A 22,062-nucleotide genomic window follows, 5' to 3' on the forward strand; every position below is an offset into this window, starting at 1 on the left:
ACTCCCCTGATGCACACACTCACCCCAGAGTACTCGATATTTCTTCAGGGCGTGGTCGAACTCTTCCATTCTCGCTAATAACTTTCTTTTACTCTCCAGACGTCACACACTAACCCCACAGTACTCGATATTCCTCGGGGTGGGGTTAGACAACCCATTTCTTTTGCCCTAATAAATTACACTCATTTCAGTAAATTAACGTAGACACAACAGCCGATACAAACGTAGAAGTCTGATCACATTAACTCCCACGAAGTACTCGATATTCCTCGGGGTTCAATGCTACAAAAATGGATAAATTTTACTTCAATGTATATATTTAAAAAAACGAACAACACATCATACCAGATGAATTAAACCACACAAACACAAAATGGCATCAGAAAAATACATAACGGAAAGACTACAAACAGTTTCATTTAATAATATGTAGTGCAAACTTTACCTTTGTGATCGACAAAATTTTTAAAGACTTATTGGTTTTGTATTAAGTCAATCTTTTGGTTACTTTCATTGGTTGTTGGGATTTGATTATCCCATTAAATAGAAGGTCATAAGTGGCCGCATGGTAAAAGCAAAAAAAATCAACGGCACTTTCTTTACTTCAAAATCATTCGAGCCGGAGATCATTAAAATCTTATTTTGAATTTGGGGTTTATTAGCGTAAATACTTTGAGATCATGCGTGTGGCTAGACGGGTTTCTAACTTTCTTTCGGCGATGAAAGGTAGGCGTTGTTCCATCCTATGATCATGAAGTAATGGACCTTTTTTCTAACCGAGGATTCCGTGCCACACGTTTATTATCAGACCACCGCTTTCGAATGAATGTTATCTTTCTTTCTTTCATGAAGGGAATAAATTAAAACTGCCCCAGTTTGACAAAGGTGTTAAAATTTCGGAAGGTAGTGTTTTAAAAGTCTTGCAACTGGAATGCATATTCAATATGTTCAAACATTATATAACGATTTATTACTAAAACAGAATTACTAAATAATGTGTAAATATGAACTTATATTGGCTTGGTCTAAACCTTTCCATTAAAAAATGTCTGAACGAAATCACATAATTTAAATCTAGCAGCTATGTCTTTATTCAAATTTGAGCTTTATAAATAAATTAGTGTATGTCAACACCAAAACAAAAGAAGGCCAAAATTTGTAATTAGAAAACACCATGGCGACAACAGAGGACAAGAAAACCGTAAAAATCAAATGTAAACTCAAGGGATATTAATTTGCAATATACGCTAATCATTAAAATTAGCATACACTATCATATTTTCATAGTACATTATTTAGTTGCTTTCTTTAACAAAGGGAACAACATTAACAAAGGGAAAGCTCTCTGCACGCTAGAGCATCCTTTGGCATATTATATTATAATTTAAAATGAGTTTAAGGCTTAAACGGTGCACAAATATTGTTTTTTTATGAGAAAAAAGGTCATTATTAAAAAGTTACATCCACTCCCCCAGAGTACTCGATATTTCTCGGGACGGGGTAAAACCAATTCCATTCTCGCTAATGACTTACTTTTATTTTCTAGACGTCTCAAACTCACCCCAGAGTACTCGATATTTCTGGGGTGGTCTAAGTAACCTCTTCCTTTCACGCTAATTAATTCCATTCGTTCAAAAAAAAACAAAAAACACAACACCCGATACAACCCAGAAGTCTCGCCATATTCACTCCTCCAGAGTACTCGATATTCCTTGGAATGGTGTTAAACAACCCCTTCCTTTAACACTAAAAAATTACTTTTACTTTTCAGTCATCACACACACTCTCTCTCTCTCTCGTCCCATTGCTCATTTTTATGTTTTCATTCTTTTTCCGGTCTTTCAAGTGTATTTTCTTTTAAACGTCGATATCCTAAATGGTAGCCTCTCGTTTGTACCTCAGGTTCTGAACAACACACACACACACAGAGATAGTCTTCGGGGCGAAGCCGAACCTGCTCCATTATCGCTAATAACTTGCTACTGCGAGAGGAGCAGTACATTGTCATCAGCATATAAATTTGGACCCAGTATTGAGCCCTGAGAAAACCTTCTGCTATAATGAAGGGAAACTAAGCGTGTTAATCAGTGGGCAATGTGGACTATATTTTCTGAGAACCTGCGCAGTCATTCATCCGGTAAACGATGTCGTTTTGCCAGACAGTGTTGAAGACCTTTTCAAGGAGGACAAAACCTATGTTGTTTATGGTGGAAACCCACTGTGTCCTTATCGACTTGGGAGCCAATTGATCTACTGTACTAAGCCCAGGACAGAAACCAAATCTGGTATATTTGAAAATAATGATACGGCCAGAAAATTTATTTTTTATCTTTAACCACTCTATTCCATAGACTTAGACAATCAAAAACACTAATTCAAAAGTAGTCTTTATTTTTTAAAATAGAAAGATCAATTTTACTCTCTTCAGCAGTTATGATTTAAAATACAAAAAAAAATTCATTGGGCCTGTAAGTTACATTTACTAATTATTAACATGTTGTTTTTTAATTTTTTTTTGTATCATAAGTCATAACAGCTGAAGAGGGGAAGCAAGCAGCACCACAAAATTGATACTTGTTAAAAAAAATAATAATAAAAACTATTTTTTAGGAAAATGGGTTTTTGTTATCTACATCTACATAAAACATACATTACAAAAAATAAATATTGCTTACAATTGAAATAAAACGTGGAGTAGAAATGAGATATTTGTGGCTTGGACGATCGAAGTTACAGGAGCACAAGTGGTAGAGCAGCGGCGTATTTAGCCGAAAGTCATGGGTACGAATCCCGTCAGTGACACGAATTTTTCATTTCGAAAAAATTATGTATAATTAATTGAGTATAGAAAATAAATATTTATTACTTTCAATATTTTATCAAATCAACATATAAGATGGAATAATAGTGAAACACGCTGACAGACAAAACAGCAAGGGATAGACACAGGCCAAAATGTCCAGTAACAGTAATATTACGTAATTTAAATTTTATTAAATAGTAATTCAGATATCGTGAGATGCGGTCGGGTGTGATGTAGGTTTCAGAAAAACATTTTCTTTATCGTGCCAACGTTTCGATCTTTTATTGAGATCATCTTCAGGGCCTGGGATTTACAAACAATGTTTACATTTAACAAATACATTTAGGATGTGGATAAGTGAATTTATACAATGCAAAATATATTTTATATTCAAACAAAGTATTTCTACTCACTCAAAGTGTTTGTCTTCTGTGTAATTGTGCCATCCTTGTGTGTCGTGTTGAGAGGCAAGGAAGGCAAAGAAAATGTTTTTCTGAAACCTACATCACACCCGACCGCATCTCACGATATCTGAATTACTATCGATTAACGGTCACTAATCTCTACACATTTTATTAAATATTAATCCATATATATTTAGGGGTCAGAAGACCTTATTTATAGTAACATACCTCGAATAGAAATAAAATTTGATGTCTCTGTCTGGGCAATGGGCGGATCGCTTCATCACACATCGCCAGTATCTAATGTCGAAAGCGTTGAACAAAATCCCAAAAGCTCCTGAAATAAAAAGATTTTTTAAAATTTCTTAGAAACCTAGAATTTGCAAAATATTATTAATAATATTTGAGTCCTGTTTTTTGTATAAACACCAATTAGAGTGTTTTTTCCTGATATCTCGTACTTTGCTATTAAATGGTTAACAAGACTAGGAAATTATGAAAATAATATTAGCCCTTGGAAAGTAGCAACTAACTGTTCCAAATATTAAAAAACAATATTTTTAAAATTAATTAATTATTTGAAGATTTCAAAAGAATCAATTTTCAACTACATTTGTAGGTATTAAATGTAGTTCAGACCCTGTGGTCTGAGAGGTAATGAACCGGTTATTTTATCCTTTCAGGTTATGTTTCTGCTGTCCTGTCTGGCATCTCGCCATCTTCAGTGTGTCTATGTGATTCTGTTAAGGCAACAATCTTTTATGAGGAGGGGACACAGACCAACGCTGGAAAGATAAACAGGCCTAGTTGCTCGGTAACGATCAAATTAGTGTTGACATAAAAAATCGATACAGTACAATTCTGAAATTTGAGTGTTTAGATTTTAACTTTTTTTGTATAAATGTACATAGCTATATTTCTCCGCGGGTTCAATATTCTTTTCCTGGTGGTCTGTAGAAATTATTCAGCCGTCTGTCGACCAGCATTTCATCGCTCTCCAACTTTTAGTTCCTTCTTGCCGGCAGTTTTCCGAATTTCTCCTATACCCCTTTGGTGGGGGTTCACTATAATTTCCAAGGGGGAAAACGCACCCGAGCATTTACAATTACGTAATCCCAGTAAAAGCCGGCTTTCCTCCGTGTCACTATTTCTTCCCGAAACACAATGACAATTGCTCTTATGTTTTTTCCCTACCGTATGATATGAAATCCACAGGTACATACAGTTTCCAATCATTATCAAGTATTATGAGGGTTTTTTTAAAGTAGTGGCACATGTCGGCTAAGTACGAAAGCTTTTTACGGTCACGTCGGACCGACGTGTTCTTGTCTCGGGTTCAATTATCCATCAGTTATAATTAAATGAACAAAAAAGATCAAAATGATTTTCACTCTTCTAGCGTTCTAACATAATATCAGGCTAAAGCTCATATGTAACATACTAGAAGTACGAGAAAAGACATTAGTTTTTTAAAAATAAACATAGAGTTTTGGCATTTTATGCAATACACTTTCCGAATTGAATGTTATTTTCAAATCAATATTTTTTGATCTGCCATCGGTCATTCTCTAATATTACACCTTGTACAAATTCAAAACAAGTACACCTCGTTTTTACAAAGTGGAATAAAGACACTTGTGCCTAGGAAAATCTTAAAAGAGCTTACACTGGCATAGAAAGCCCCAGCTATTAGATAGTATAAATATGCAATAAAATCACCTAAAAATTAGTGCATGCATCTAAAATCTCCAATATCAAATATTAAAAAAGCAGACGCACTGACCAGAGGAGGACCTGCAAGGCCATAAATATTGGGTTGTCCGGAAAATAATGCAGGATTTTAAGTTTTCATTAAAAAAAATCTATATAAAATATTCTGTTTACGTTTACAGGATTACTCATTNGGGAAATTATTTTGATTAAAGAACATTGCTTTAAAGTAACTAGTTTCTTTTTTTTTGTTTAATACCAAAATCCTGCATTATTTTCCGGACAACCCAATAGTCCCTGGAAATTTTCTTGGGGGAAGGACGAACACAGAAATCTCCATCATAATGGATTAAAAAAAGGTAAAAGTAGAAGTGGGTAAACTCTACAGGGGCTAGAGACACACTTATGCTAAAAAAAACATCAACACAAGCAAACTAACTACTAAACTTAGAGAGGGCCTCCTGAAATACTGACGTACACGAGGCACCCTGTATGATAAAAACAAATCTGCGAGTAGGGCCATCATTTACAAAAAGTGACCCTGCATGATATTCTATTTTTTTCTTTGATATATCATAATTTCAAATTTATTAAACATTCTTTACGTACCTGCATGATTTTTATAGTAAATAATAAAGATAATATAAAGACAAGGGAAAAATTATTCGCGTAAAGCTATAACAATTTGTTAGTGGTTAATGGTATCATTTAACCCATTAGGTTTCGTGGTCCAATTGACCAAATAAATTCTTTTCAATTAATTAATCTTTAAGTAAGGTATTGGTTGATGTAAAAAAGTCAGTGTCACTCGCGGGATTCGAACCTACGACGTCGTCTAAATACGCTGCTGATATACCACTTGAGCTATCATGACATCGATCCACGGCACCAACTTCCCATCTCAACCCCACCTTTTTGAATTTTCCCTCCTTTTTGCCATTTTTCAAATGTCGTGCAATCTATTTAATACTCGGCGACAAATGAATTGGCCACGGTGATCAATAGTGATGTATATTTCATTTTGCTTATTAAATCCAATAGGTTTCGTGGTCCGATTATAAAAAATAAATTCTTTCAATTAATTAATCTTTAAGTAAGGTATTGGTCGAGATAAAAAGTCAGTGTCACGAGGGGGATTCGCACCCCTCGACATTCGGCTAAATACGCCGCTGCTCTACACTAAGATCGTGGGTTCGAATCCCGCTCGTGACAATGACTTTTTTATCTCGACCAATACCTTACTTAAAGATTTAATTAAAAAGTTGTCATTTCAGTTAAAACTAAGTTTCATTAAAGTTTGTTTTCTCCACAGTTTATGATATTATGTTGAACAACCCTCACGCTTTTCTTTTCTATTTCCTTACTCGCAAAGTGTACCCATTTGGGTCAAAAATAAGAAAGTAGCAGTCCAACAAGTGAGGTGACTCATCGAGGAATCGACAAATATATATAAAAACCTTTCCTTTCTTTGCTAAAAGCTTTTCGGCTATCCCTACAAACAGGGACATGAGCAGATCTCGAAATCGAGAATAAATTAGATAATTTTTACTTTCAGATATTGACAGGGCGTTTTAAGCTTGAAATACTTATTCAAAAAGAAAAAAAATGTTCAGCTAATTTTAATTAATTTGATTAATTAAGCATCATAACATTTATAGTATTTCAGTGTATGGGGAATCAATCAAGATATCACGATATTTATTATTTCTCTAGGTCGGAATTCAGACTGGCATTTACCATCACATTAATCTAATCTTTGATGTATTAAATTTATGCAAATCAGCGGACGTTCTAAAAGGATCCATTCATTTATCATCCATTAATGAAAGACATAGTAAATTTTATTGTATCAACTTCTTTTTGACATTGTCTAAAGATAATGACTCTCGACGTTAATTAAGGAACATAAATGCTGCAAGTACGAATGACAGTGAAAGAAAAAGTGAATCATAGAAGGATTGTTGAGCGATACACTCCAGTGACACCGGTACTTTTCACTTTTTTTTGTCGGCATGCGCCGCTTCCTCGGTGTTTTTCCGGTTCGAACTGCATTTTCCGGCGAGTCGTGAGACCTCCGACAGAAAAAAAAAGAAAAACAGTTTAAAGGATGATGGTATTGTTAATGTCAAATCTTCTTTTCAGTTAAATAAATATATATTAAACGGAAGTTATGGAATAACCGGTTGCCACTCAGACCGTCAAGTCAGCAAAGTCTAGCGGGTCCAGACGCCCGCCTTAACCAGCATTTCTTTAAAATAGTATAAAAGCCTTAATCCCCGATTCTTGCCTCACTCGTGCGATAGCCTTCTCCCCGTCATTCTGTCGGTTTAAACTTAAACATTGTACAGTTTTGGCAATAAAGTTTCTTTAAAAAAAAATCTTCTTCGAGCGATTACTTAACGTGGATTATGATAAGCTTTAAACGATTACTACTTCTCAATCTTGGTATTTAAACTGGTTAAATTATTAAAAAAAGGATGATGTAATCATCAAGCTAGGAATTACGAAGTATCATAGTATTTCGAACAAAAAATCTACTAAGTTTGAGATCAGGGACCAGTTTTGTAACTTATGCTAAGCTTTTCGATTCATCGTTCCATCTTTGATATAATTTAAGCTTCTCAAAATTTCTAAAAATTCCGGATTTATTGAAATTTATGATGAAAGGCAAATCACATATCCCAAGTAGATATAGGATGACGAACTGAATCCTCTTAAAGCTATTCAAACGGCTATTTTCTTTATTATCCTCCCAAACGTATTTAATTCTTGAAATGCAGCTAGGATTTAGGAACAACAAGGGTCTTTAAAAAGTTTTGGAAAGTCCCGGAGGAAAATAAATCTGCCTAGACTTTGTAGTAGCACTCGACAGACGGAAGACGTACACTGAGTCTTCCTAATGATAGTGCAAAAAACATAAAACTAAAAAAATCTTATCAAAATATATGAGTGTTTACAGTCAACTGGGATTTATTAAGATAGTGCCTTCGACAAAGCAAATTTTATCCTGCTTTCCTCATGGAAGCATGTTGGGGCCGTTCAAATATTGTTTTACTATGTTCATTTGTCATCTACACTACCCATAAGAAAAAAAACCGACCACCTAGTTTGTGCAGACAAAATGACTAAATTTGAAGATGCATATTTTCTCGGCATTTTAAGTCACAGACGTGGCTAGGTCTCATTTATTAGAAAATTTTACTTTCAACAATGTTTTTTTTTCCTAGCTTCAGTCATTCATTTGTAAATTCAAAAATTCGGGAACACTTTTGCAATTTTTACGAAAACGTCTAATGGAACTGTTGAGCCAGAAATCGTCTTAGAACGGCGCCCAATAGCAATCGATAGGAAATTTTAATAAGCTTTCAATTGGTCACTTTACACTTTGCCCGATTTCCCCACCGCTTTCGAGTATTTGCGAGTTTTGGGCGAAAACGTGTTTTTTTAAGCTTATAGAAAAACCGATCACTCACTCTCCCGATTTTAAAAATCCCTAATAACTAGAAAAATTTATTTAGAAAAAACATCTTGCAATATAACTAAGTGTTTGTGTTGTATTTTATCGTTCGTTATTGAAATATCTTTTCTCGATCCAAGAACATTTATGCTTAAATGTGCCTCACTAATTTAATAATATAATATTTTTCAAGGGAACGTGTTTAACTCAGTTCCTTTACTTAGTTTAGTTAAGGTAATGTAGGTGGATTTGCTTAATGTAAATTTTATATTTTTATTTTTATACCAAGAATCTAGCAGTGTGAGGAGGTTTTGATTGGTAATGACAGGATCGGAGTTACTAGAGAGTATGGTTTGAAAGGTAATAGAGGTGGTTTGCGCATATAATGGAATGTCAGCTGGGTACACCTGGTACAGTGTGTGGGCCAGAACGCTACTCTCAAAAACACCGGCACGGAAAAGGACATATGTAGCGTGGGATTGTCTGTGATCAGGCAAAACCGGTGAGATAACAGTGCAGTGTGAGATAGTAGCTGGATGCTCTTCAACATTAACAGCAAATTTGCTGCCAAACACGATCTATACCGTGGCTTACGCCAAGAAAGGCTCCAGAGTATTGCCGCATCTCCAGGAAAGAGGAAATAAGGTCTACCATTATCTACCATCTTATCATATGGTAGACAAAAAGTTATGATTGATCTTTTCTCTTTATTTCTGCGTCCGTCTAACCATTTTAAACAGAAAATCAATGGAAAGAAAAACACGATACACTCATTTACGGAAAAAAATCTGTCGAGTATAGCTCCCTCACATTTTGTGCATGTGCATGCAAATATATTTATCCCATAGGTATAACATTCATAAGACATTATTTAGAAAGCTTGAAAATTGGGTAAGAATCCGATCAAATGGTTTCTGAGATATATCTATGTACGAAATGGTTTCGGAGTTTTGCCGGTTACAAGGATTTTTTACACAGACAGATACAGAACCAATTTTTTTCAGAAATGTCTGAAACATGCGATCTGAATGCGAGTGGAAATTTTGAATTTGAAGGACAACATTTTTTCGATTTCCCGCAAGAATACATGACTTCCCTACCTTCGGTAGTTCGGAAGTAAAATTTTCAAAAACACTGCCCTTAAAGTAAAAGCGTACCTAAAAAGGTATAGGTTTTGCAATTACCTGTGTACAGAGTCTTAAATTCTTAATTGATTTTTAATTTTATTTTTTCTTTATATTACGAAAGAGCAAGCAATTTATGAAAAAAGTAACGAATAAATATGTGCATTTAAAACAGAGGTGTAGGGTAATAAAAGGCACTTTGAGGTAAGAACCCCCCTTGCTGTCAATAAGTCCAAGAAAATTTAAACAAAACCTACCACAAGATATAAACTTTTAACAGCTAGTGGTTTAGATTTTGAGCCACTAGAGAACAAATGTAGGAATATGTATGGTAATGACTGAACGCTTGTGTATGTTCTGCCGTTTCCCTCTTTTCGCAGTCCTTCTGACCAAGTATCATTCTTCGGAGAAAGCATAATAAATCATTCAAATAGAAAAGACGATGCTTCTCGGGCTTCTTTTGTGATGCGTTCTCCATTGCCACTTGGTCCGACGGCTGTCTCCAGTTAAGAACATCAATTTTCACAGCCTGCTTTTCTTCTGGTTCGACCAATGATCTTTTGAATAATACCGGAATCAATTTCAAAAAAAGGAATACTCCTTTGAAATGGAAGTCTTAACACCATGAAAAACATTTCTATCAATTTCACTTTCGAACAAACCATGGTACATTAAGAACTCGAGGAATCAATCGACGTTTCACCCTTACTTTAAAATGACCGCTTACTCTACCTTAAAGGAGTAAGTATACACAAAAATAAAGACAATGATACATACTTCTGTGAACTAGCAAATTTAAAAAAAGTTACAGCTTATTTATAACAATACACTCGTCACCAGACAGGAAGATAAAATTAGATACAGATCTTAATAAGGTGGGCCATATGTAAAACGTCAAACTATAACCAGGGTAAATAATGAACCAAAATCGCCCAATGCTGATATAAGAAAATACAGCAAACGCTGATGACCTGTATACGTAACGTGCAGAATATGTTTTTGGAGGTCATATACCATGATGTTTTTCGAATGGGATAAGAACTGACGAAGCACAACCCGTAGTTAGGTCACTATAGGACGAGAAGTAAAGTGAAAAATTATCTTTAGTAAACAGAGAGTTGTTTTAGTAGCTAGATGTTTTTTCCAATAGGCTTTTCCTTAATAAAAACCAACCATGCTTAGTGTTTGTATGAAGAAACTAGACTAAAAATTAAATAGGAATGAAGCGAACCCACCACTAAAGATGGAGTTAAGGTGAAATGTGGATAGGAAGACCAAGATGGTCGGAAACGATTCAACGTTTCATTACCACACAGACTCACAAAAATATCACTAAAATGTGAAACTACAAGTGTTAATTATGAATTGAGATTTATTTCAATAGGCTTTATTATTTCAAGTACATCCTATAAAATCACTTCGGCGGATGTAGTTAGCATTGCAAAATAAGTAACGTTCGTGGTCAATTTTACAATAACATTCTTCATGTAATTAATTGAAAAGGTCTCTATGAAAGAGATTTTATTTTGGGGTCTACGAGATGATGAACCACTGAGGATGTCGAGAGGCCGAACGCGCCTGACAGGCCGAACCAGCGAGGATAGGAAGAACAAGATGGTCGGCAACGACCAAACTACACGTTCATCACCTCACAAAACAATCACTAAAATCTAAAACTAAAGCGTTATTTATTAAATACATTTTTGTAAATAAAAACAGCATCGATGAACCACTGAGGATGTCGTGAGACCGAAACGTGACGTCGACAGACCAAAACAGCGTGGATAGGAATAATAACGTGGTCGGAAATGAACAAACCACAGGTTAATCACTGAATCATCAAAATTCCACTAAATTCTTAATTAAAAGCGTAATTTATGAACTGAAATTTGGTATCAAACATAGTCGGCAAATGTAGGAAGTATTGAAAAATAAGCAGCGACCGTGATTAATTTAGCAATAGTATGTTAAAGTACTTATTAATAATTAAAATGTGAAAAAAGATTCCTGTGAATAGAAACAGTTTTATAGTGAGAATGTCATTTGGTGTCTGTGGATGATGAATCACTGAGGATGTCGAGAGGCCGAAATGAACTTGACAGGCCTAACAAAAGCGTGGTAGGAAGAACAAGATGGTTAGAAACAATAAACTACAGGTTCAGCATAAAGGAAAACTGTGAATAAATAAGCTTAAGCCTAGGTCAATATTCCAATAGATTGTTAAAAGTCTACATAATGTAATAAATGTCTGGTGATAATTTATTAGTGACTAGTCATTGTCGAGTCTTTTTCCGGCATTTCACCATCTCCGGCAATGTTTCTGTTCTATTTTGTTTCTGGCATACGTCTCTTCTGTTAGTACTGTTGTAATTCAAATAAAAGTGAATAGTGAATAGAAACAGGATTAGGTTGTAGTTTATGCAGACATTCATGCGAGACTGAATAGAACTGTTGACAAATGTTCAACTCGCAGTCCTGCAAAACTTTCCAAAAATAAAAAAGCCAATTCTCGAAAAGACAGCGTATTACAAAAAAAAGTATGATTTAGATATTGAAGTTGGCCCTTGATTTATTTTAGTTTAGATGAAAAATTTCAGCTTGTTCTAAAGTTTTATCCTACTTAATCGTGAATTAATAGAAGGAAAAAGGTTTTTTTATTATTTTTCCCTAACGAACCGATGTCCGAGAGGTTTTAAAGATCGTCCTGGTTTGCGGTTTGTTGCTTTCCTTTCTTCAGTGGACAAGAAAGGTTCTCCTGCAAGCATCACGATGGACTTCAGAACTTTCTAAACGGTCGAGCGTTATGGTCGGATTTTTTTTCTCCACTTGCCGGATCCTCTTTAAGGATTGGGAGGTTTCCACAAAAGAAATCCCTATTTATTGCTCAAGGGGATTTCAAAAAGTAAAAGTTTTGACCATTTAAGAAAAAAAACGAAAACACTTTTCGGTACAAGTCGATACTTTTGACGCTTGATCATAATGTAGGTTGCTCCATTAGTTCTTTATCTGTAGTTGTTTTATTAAGGTTCTCAACGGGGCGATGATTACTGCAAATTATACCTCTCGGTTCTCATAGAGATTCTGAACATATTTGGGTCGTAGAGTTCTAGGCTATATGTACAAAATTATATAGACAGAAAGCATTTGAGGAGTATCTTCTATATTGGGACAATGAAGCATTTGAATTTTGAAAACTATGTTTTCAAGTACCATAGTGGTAAGTCTTTTTTTATAGTGGCTGGTGCGGTCGTAAGTCGTAGTAATAGATAGTCATATTTGTTAAAAATTTAAATTAATAATTATTAAAAATAACTTAATATTAAAATAAGTATTTGAAAACGGGAAATTTTTTGTGTTACTTTGACCTAGGAAAAGGAGAAAATAATATCGTTTACAAGATCGTATTAATTGATATTATATTCATAAAAGTTGCAAAATCGAAAAGGAGTTAGTAAAGTTAAGGAAAAAAAATTCGAATCCTGTTGAAGTGTCATTTAAAGCCTATATAAACTTACAAACATTTGAAATATATACTAATACGTATAGGGGACTAATAAAATAATAAACCAAAAAAATTATAGCATACAAAAAATAAACGTTTATGGGATGGATCAACCTCGATGGAATTTTTTTGTGTCTGTTGTGAAAATTAAAAAAATTTGAAATAAAACCTCGGGTACATAACAGTAATTAATAAAATCAGGCACCCAAATCATAGAAATGGGGAATGACTACATGATCCCGTAATCACTCTTTACAAATTCCGATAAAGTCTCTACAGAATACAAAAGGAAAAAAGAATTCAGATGCAATGATTAGTACACAGTTTGGTTCAAAATAAAAGAAGAAAAAAAATTAGGCTTTTTCTGAACAAGCCCAAAGCAAGAGCAAACTCATTAGGGAAGTACACCTCGGTCTTTCAAGCTGAAATACAAGCCATCAATTCTTATTCCTTAGAAAATCATAAAAGAGGCTTCATGGTACTTAAAAAGAATCATAATTGTTTTGTTTGTTTATTTACAAAAAAAAAACTTTCCATAGCTATATGTAATCACACTAAGTGCAATTCTGCGTATTCTTTTCCTATCACATAGTTGCTATAGAAAATCGCATTTTTGAAATTATGAGGGTGGTTAAAACAAATCCGAATTTTTTTCACAAACAGATTGCCTACTTTACTCAAGGCGACTTTTGGTTTTTTACATTTTCATAGCTATATCTAACCACACTAAATACAATCCTGCATATTATTTTCTTATAACTAATTTAAAAATACAAGTTAATAATAATAATAAATTAATACAAGTTAATAACTTTGAAATACATGAGCCACAAAGGCTGCCAAAGTTATTGAAAAAAAACAACAACTATAAATTACTTAAAAAACATCTTTTTAGTCTCTCACCTAGCCCTCGTGGGCAAGGATGCTGGGACAAGTTTCCACTATTGGACCTAGTATCATCAAAAAATGTTTAATTAAAATCGGTTATTTCGGCGATAATGGGTTATTGGCATAACCTATGAACTTTTAATTGTGAGTAATATGGAGAAAGTATTGTAAAGTAGTTTGACCTTTCGTCCCTGACACCAAGCGCCCTTCTGCAAAACAGGAATTATTTTACTTTTACTTTTTTTTTTACTTACAGTTACACAAAATACAACAATCAATAAAAATACCGAAATTATAAACTGTTGAAATATTATTTTTTCTATAGGCCACCCAAAATAGCCTAAATTGTGTAAAAATATTTGATTTTCCTGAGAAAAGTATTTTAATAATAAAACTATTTGGTGAAAGGTTGTCAAATATTTTTTATAGCAGCCGCCTTTTATCAGACTTTCTAATCGTATTATTTATCTCTTTTTATGTTTTACAACTTTTTCAAAGTTTAAATCTGATTGAAGTAGCTGTACGTCAGGTTTGTATTGTCTATAGTTTTTCAGAGATTCCTGGAGAAAAAATGAAATAATGAACAAACCATTATAAGTTCTTACTGTAAGATTGTATTGGCATATGAAAAAATTGTTTCAAACCCTACGAAACATACTTAAAACACTCAAGAAGTTACTTTCAACTTTGGGTCCTTTTTTTACTTTTATCTCCTTATTAGCATTTCCAGGCCCTACTTATCTCCGAATTCTCGGTCAGTCGATTCCAAATCCAATGAAAGTCCACCATTTAACTTGAGATGCCGAATCCAAAGATTGTAAAGCGAAAGTGAAAAAAAAAAACGTGCTTTCTCGAAGGCCAGTTCATTACCATAGGTCACTGCAGGACCTACTGACCACCTTTAACCGGTATTTACACATAACGGGACTTGCACACTATTCAGACTCCACTCGGACCTCGAAAAGTAAACGGACTTAGGTACAACTGATTAATTACCTGCCTTTCTAAAACTGGTCGATAGTGAAAGTGTCAAATGCTCTAGTTTAAGCATACCAAAATAAACTGATAAAAAAGTCGAAGTGAAAGGGTCAAATTTCATAGCGATACATAAAATCTATGCAGTAAGTTGTAAACCACAGCTAAAGTCGTGAAAATACACTGATATATAATTCGTATTAATAATCAATACCATAATTTTATATTTAAAAAGTTAAGAATTTAAGGAACACCGTTCCTTTTTCGAGCTTTTTGAGGAATATATTCACTTTATCAGTATTTAGAAGTTTGAATTAAACATTTAAAACAAGTCTTCAGAATTTTTTTTGGAAGAGATGAATCAAGAATTGATAAAAATGAAACTTCTCATTGCAAAGGTCTTTTAAAGATGTAAACAATTATAAAAGGATACAACTAGTATAATCATTTTTTTGTCTTTTAACAACTAGTATAAGCGAAACGAGACGATAATTTCAAAACACAAGATTCAAAAAATATTTGTCAATACATGAAGTGGTTAAGGAAAGGACATAAGTGGACCATTGTTCGCTAACTGACTTGTTCCGTAAGAGTTCAAAAAATAACATTTTCTCATATTATTTACAAAGCTGTTTATCTGGATGTCACAAGTGGTTTATCGACATTGTGAAAATCCATCCTATGGGAATCCTCTCTGTCCGTAACAGCAGTTAAGGAAACGATTACCCGTATGTAAGAAAATCCATTACAAATCTTCTGTAAATCTTCAATAGTTCACCGTGTTTTTTAAATCACTCGTGTGTACGAATGTTCTTATACAATTGTCTTTGAAAAAAAAAAAAAAAAACTTTCTAGTTTAGCATGACATACAATGAATGTCTATGGGAATCAGTTCGTAACTATCAGGGTACCCATATGCCTGATAAGTTGGTATGACCCAGATTACAGAAATATTAAAATAATATTCTATATCGATCAAATAAACAGCAGAAATTAAGATGGTCTAACATATTATTCCCTACGTGCAAAATTTAAAAAAATCTGTGGTTTCACTCTTCTTTCAAATGATTTCTAACAAGGTTCGAATTCTATCCTATCCTTTTTTCAACGCGGCCCTACGTCAAGCCTAAACTGACTCCCCAGACTATTTTATAAACTTACAAGACCAAGAATCCAAGCGATGGAAGTAAAAAAATCAAAGTCTACAAAGCTCTACTGAAACCGATTTGGTTGAACTATGCGGAACCACTAAACTTTCTAATGATTCCAGAATTTCTAATGATTTCAATTAAAAGTGCCAAGGTCAACTATAATCATTCAATTATTTGCTCATAAGATTTGCCAGTTGGTGGTCCTGTAGTTTGGTCAGTCTCCGCACATTCTGCACTGTTTACACTCGATGTTGGTTGGTCTGGGTACCTGGACAGATAGGTCTGGAGGGTAACGAAAAGGAGGGCGAGGTGACTAAGGCCTCCATACCACCTCTGATGCTAAAAATTCAATAAAAAAAGTGGCAGCATCGGTGGGCCGGATCGGCGGAGAAGCTCTCATGTATCAAGCGGACTGTCCCTCGAAACTTCTGAATCGTAAGAGAGGGGTCATCATTAAGGACCTGAGACGTTGAAACACGTACACCTTCATATAGGTCAAAGTTCTCATATGAGTCCGGCTTGTAGAGAAAGGTGTACCACCTAGTTTAAAGGTACAATTCCTTGGCTCTATACAGAGAAGGTGTAGAGAATTGTATTACCCCCCGTTATTATTATTATTATTGTTATTATTATTAACACCCGATATGAGAATTGTATTGGAGCACGGCAGCGAATATTTGGGTGTTCCGATTTTCGGAGGAAACAGGGTTGTTTTGTTGAATGTAAATAGTACAGATAATTTTTTTTTACCTAGCGTGTGTTGAGAGTGAATTTATTTATTTGCGTGAATAATGTACGAGGACTGATGGCGGAATGTTTAGTACCAATCGACCCTCAATTAGGTTAGTTTATACAGGAGTACTCCCCCACCCTAACTGAGTGGTTGGTATGTAAATAAGAGTGAATGAGAGTGTGAGAGGTATTAGGAACTGACTGGGTTTGAGGCTGAAATGAGCTAGCTGTTGGTTGCCCCTGGAGAACTATCTAGGTGGCTGGGCCGAGTTCTGACCCCCGACTGCCACCTCCCCGGGTGGGTGATTCTCGAGGCGTGCCGGTAATTTTGTTGTAAATTGCAATAGTTTGAATTGCCGGTGGACTGTGAGAAGAGATAGGCAGATTTTTGAGCTTATCAGTAAACAAGCTACTAAAACCGATTCGTTGAACTACACATAACCAAACCTTCTATTATCCTAAATTTCAAATTCAATCAACTATAAATTTTAATGTGTGGTGTGATCGTTAGTTAATGATTATTCGGAGATAGTGAGATGCGGTCTGGTGTGACGTAGGTTTTAGAAAAATAGAATATGCCAACGTTTCGATCTTTATAAAGATCATATTCAGGGTTGTGTTGTCTGCATTTCAATAAAAAAGTTCTCTGGTTGATAGTCGATGCGAGTTTCTTCTCATTGTTGGCGATGTCCTTCAGAATACTCTTTGTTTGGTGTCCATATGTAGTTAAAATCTGTTCATAGAATCCCATGTTCTTCGTTGTTCTCATGTAGAAATGTGTGGTGTTTTGTGACCGTTAGTTAATGATTATTCGGAGATCGTGAGATGCGGTCTGGTGTTATGTAGGTTTACAAATAGGATTCTATGAACAGATTTCAACTGCATATGGACACCAAGCAAAGAGTATTCTGAGAACTTTTTTGTTGAAATGCAGACAACACAAGGCTCTGAAGATGGTTGCAATGAAGATCGAAACGTTGGCACTATAAAGAAAATGTTTTTCTCAAACCTACGTCACATCAGACCAAATCTCATCCGAATAATTATAAATTTTTCAGAAACTATTTTTCTGAGGTATGCATGGTCGTGGACCTGTAGTTCGGTCAGTTTCCGGTAATCCTTAACTGCTCGCTGGCCCAAAACATATCGGAAACAGCCAAACAAAAATGCCTTGTACATATCAAAGTCAGAAATTTAAGAATGTAACAATAGAAGGATTAATCTTAGTATTAAATTTAAACAACCACTTACTTTCTAAGTCTTTATGAATTGTTATTAATTCATAATTACCGTATGTTAATCCATGTTTTCGAGCATTGCATGCTACCTCAAAAAGTTAGAAATCTCGTTGTAATATTTAATAAGATCGTACCGTTTATCGGACCCACTGGTTTGGTACTAATTCCTGAGACAACTGATTTAACTAATGAGGATCCTCTGATTGCACGAAATATCTAGAGCAGGGTTATTTTCCTTGATTTCACTCCCACACGCAGTAAATAATCTAGCTAAACTAGCCTCTGAGTGTTGAGTAAATAAGAAGTTATTGGATGTTAATTATAAATTATGCGAAATTCTCGTATGAGCTTGAAGATATACCTTATGGTTATCATTTGAATAGCTCCTTTGAAATCGGTGCAATATACGATTCAACCTTGTCCTACCCTTTAGAAATCGTTCTGGGTAATTCCAATAAAAACTGATATCACGAGTTTAAATGTTTAGGTTTTTTCTGGATTTTTTATGAAACGTAACTTCATGTTTCAGAAAAATTCGTTATTTTTCAGTTAACAGACAGGATTAAAAGGATCAAACATGAACAATTAATACGAATCACGGTTACCCAATAGACAGTTAATTTTTTTAGGTCCAATTGGATGTAATTAATTATCTTATAATAATAACGATTAATAAAGGCAATTATCTTATAATATTTGAACTAGTCGGTTTACTGTGCGCGATTATTAGTCAGATCTTGCACTGTTCATACAATAAGAGCAATACTTGTTTGCTTAATTAATTCTGTCGCTTTCGCTTTCACTGGTTCTTTTCTATATCGCTTATTTGTTCAGGCTATCATTTTGCGAGAATCTGCTAACCTGGAGTGCACTCGCCACAGTTTTGGTTACTTTCCAAGACTGACATCCATATAATACGGCGGAATAAGCAGACAAGAATTCATGTGAAGGGTAAAACTTAAATGGATAAGCAGATCCTATTGAGAGAAAAGTGAAAGACGGTATGACGATGCTGTCATCAAATATAAACAAGGCCATTGATTTTAAGTTCACGCAAATGTTACCGTGCAAATAAATCTGAACGAAATGGAAAGATAAGACTTAGCTATCGTGGTCTATAACTTCGTCATAGAACGGAATTGAAACATCACCAGCGTAATGCAGTTTCCCAATAGTCAAAGTAAATAAATTTAGAATGTAACAGTATATTCTCTTTCAGCTCAAGTCCAGAATAGGAATTAAGGAAAAGGCAATGCAAATAGACTTGCACGTAATAGGGCTTGGGAGTAAAAATACAGATTTTATCTTTGGACGCAGTTAATCTTATTATCTTCTTGAATGTGAGGAGAAATTTTGCAATAACACAATGCTTAAGGAAAAGGAATATATACATACTCCATACTCAGAATTATTACAGGCATTTTATGAGAGCACTGCAGAATCGATAGACACTTAAACAAAACGATAATCTTTCAAAATTAAAAAAAAAATCAACCAGACACCTACCACTCAAATGTGATCATGCAACGTCTTCCTGCTTTATAAATTCAGATGTTCCGCGATGAACCCTCTTATGTCTGTATGTATCTTTTCTACACGCAGGACTTCCCTAACGAGTGCGCACTTCGTGGCCATGTTAAAAATTGGACAAGGCGCAGAGGAGAATAATTTACGATGGAATGACTGCTACGAGCTAACGGTGAAACATGTGGACGCTATCCAAATGCTATCCAAATTTAAATATATATANACCCAATATGAACGAAATCTAGTGTTTGATTGTAATTTATTAGCGTGAATGGGGCATATCTCCAATTACACCGAGGAAATCGATTGAATGCTAACCAGACTATCTTGTTTCTGTTTTATGTGTATCTGTGTTTGCTATCTTCGTTATTTTATCGTCAACAGACGCTTGACTGGAAAAAAAAAATTAAGTTATTTAAAGATCGTGAGATGCGGTCTGTGTGATATAGGTTTAGGAATACATTTTCTTTATCGAGCCGACGTTTCGATCTTTATTTAGATCATCTTCAGGACTCAAAGTGTGTGATTTCTGTGTAGATGTGGCACGGTTGTGTGTCGTGAACACTCTCAAGACCACACACAACCGTGACAGAAAACACACACTTTGAGCCCTGATGATGATCTAAATAAAAATCTAAACGTTGACACAATAAAGGAAATGTTTTCCTAAACCTACATCACACCAGACTGCATCTCACGATCTATAAATAATCATTAATTAACGGTCACATAAATTATTAGGATTAAAAGGCGAGAAAGGTAAAATAATTAAAGGACGATGAACAATATAAGTTTTCGTCCTAAAACTAACCAAAATAACAAAATAAATGCTTATTTATTCTTGTCTACGATAAAAATTTCTGAAAACTCAATTCATGTCTCAATGTAATCAGCCTGCTTAAAAGAAATTTAAGAAAGCTAACTACAGCACGTAAGCAAAAATCATTAGTTTAAAGTCAGTTAACAAAACGAGTGGTAAGCTCAAGAAAGAATCGCCGTCATGAATATACAACCATCACCAGGAAACAGTTAATCTGAGTAATCCTTACAGAATTTGAAAGGATGTTTCAGAAGGGATAATGGGAAGGATTGAGATACAATAATATAAATAATAAATTTTAACAGGTTTCTTAACAAGGCTCTGAAGGTTAAGTGACATCTGGAAAAATGAACATAGGCAATTCTGAAGCAGCAGGAAAAAGAAGAGAAATTAAAAGTAATAAAGTAAAAAATTGTAAATGTATTGATTAGAACTAAACTTGTTAGGGTGTGATTAAACAAGAGTTGTGTACGTGTTTCGGCCAAATTACGACCCCTCAGGGCACAATAGATCTTTTAGTTCGCGTTGGCCACCTCGTCCAACACCAAAGAATACAGACTGAAGTACTAACGTGAAACCAAACGCATAAACATTTAAGCCAAAAACACTACACATTTAAGCCAAAGGTGCATTTTGGTATGTTATTCCGTCCAATTTTTTCAAATTGTGCCCTCTTTCTAAACTTCAACCTTGAATTAATTTAATGCAAATTTCATTCTTTTATAATTACACTTTACCCGGTTCTTAGTAAAATAGTTCTCGCATTTTTATGTGAGGAATGGGCACGTTTTGGAAAGTTGATTATCGCTTCCTGTTTTCATATAAATATTGTTTTTGATTTTTTCGTAAATGTAATAATCGTTAAAATAAATAGGTTTATTTTCATGATGAAAGATGTTGTAAGGTAAAAATGCATTTTGTTGGATTACTTCAATCGAAAAATGTGTTTAAAGCGTAAAAGAAACCGGCGATTTTCCATTTTATATAAGGAGAAACAACATTTGTTTTTAGGGCAGTGTGCCTCTCTTTCTTTTTAAGAAACCTTGAACCGGTCTTGATAATAGTTCTGTCAAAAAGTTAGTCGGATCCAGAACGAAATTGTGCAATGAACGTGCCGTTTTTCTTGGCTCGTGGCGTCTGCTTCCGCCTGAGAAATAGTCCCCTTTGTATGAAAGTGTCCGCTTTCTCGGGTTTTTGAATTTCCTCTCAGCTAACCAGGCATGAAAGTGCGATGGTTATCCGCTTGTGGATACCAAAACCGTATTTGTTGATTACTTCCCGCATAATGCCACCCCAATAATCGCTACAAAAGCTTTCATCTCGGTCGTGGAAAGTCATCCATCGCTCGGAATGACAACCAATCAAATAGCGAACAAACTTTTCGAAAAACATACTAGAAACCCGAATTTTCAAATTGGACAATATAATTTAAAAAAACTATATTTTCATACATTACTTTCAATTTTTGACACTAATTCTTTCCCACATTTTTAAAGCCCTTTCAATCGTAAAAAATGATCCCAGAAATTCCAAAATTCATCCGTTCATTCTGGAGAGATCGTTTTTGTTTTTCCTGTATAACTCGATAGTTTTAATTTATTGTGTAACTTTTTTTTGTTTTAACTTAGATTCCATAAAAAATCCACACAAATAAACTTTTCATATTTTATACAATTAAATGTTCTCATTTTTTTAAACCTGTCGCACGCTAAATTCAATAATCGAGCTCTG

At 34.5% G+C, this 22,062-nt stretch overlaps 1 protein-coding gene across 8 annotated transcripts in view; it reads right to left on the reverse strand.

The window, feature by feature from the left end:
• The window catches only part of LOC106665439 (lipase member H), a 64,666-nt gene that overhangs the window by 19,135 nt on the left and 23,469 nt on the right, over nt 1-22,062 (reverse strand). For all 8 annotated transcript variants that reach the window (XM_024225672.1, XM_024225668.1, XM_024225670.1 and 5 more), the window contains one exon: nt 3,436-3,544. In XM_024225672.1, coding sequence (XP_024081440.1) covers nt 3,436-3,544 — 109 coding nt within the window. The remainder of the gene's footprint in view (nt 1-3,435; nt 3,545-22,062) is intronic.

This window comes from Cimex lectularius, unplaced genomic scaffold, assembly GCF_000648675.2.
Source record: "Cimex lectularius strain Harlan isolate CLEC.00 unplaced genomic scaffold, Clec_2.1 scaffold37, whole genome shotgun sequence".
NCBI lineage: Eukaryota > Metazoa > Arthropoda > Insecta > Hemiptera > Cimicidae > Cimex > Cimex lectularius.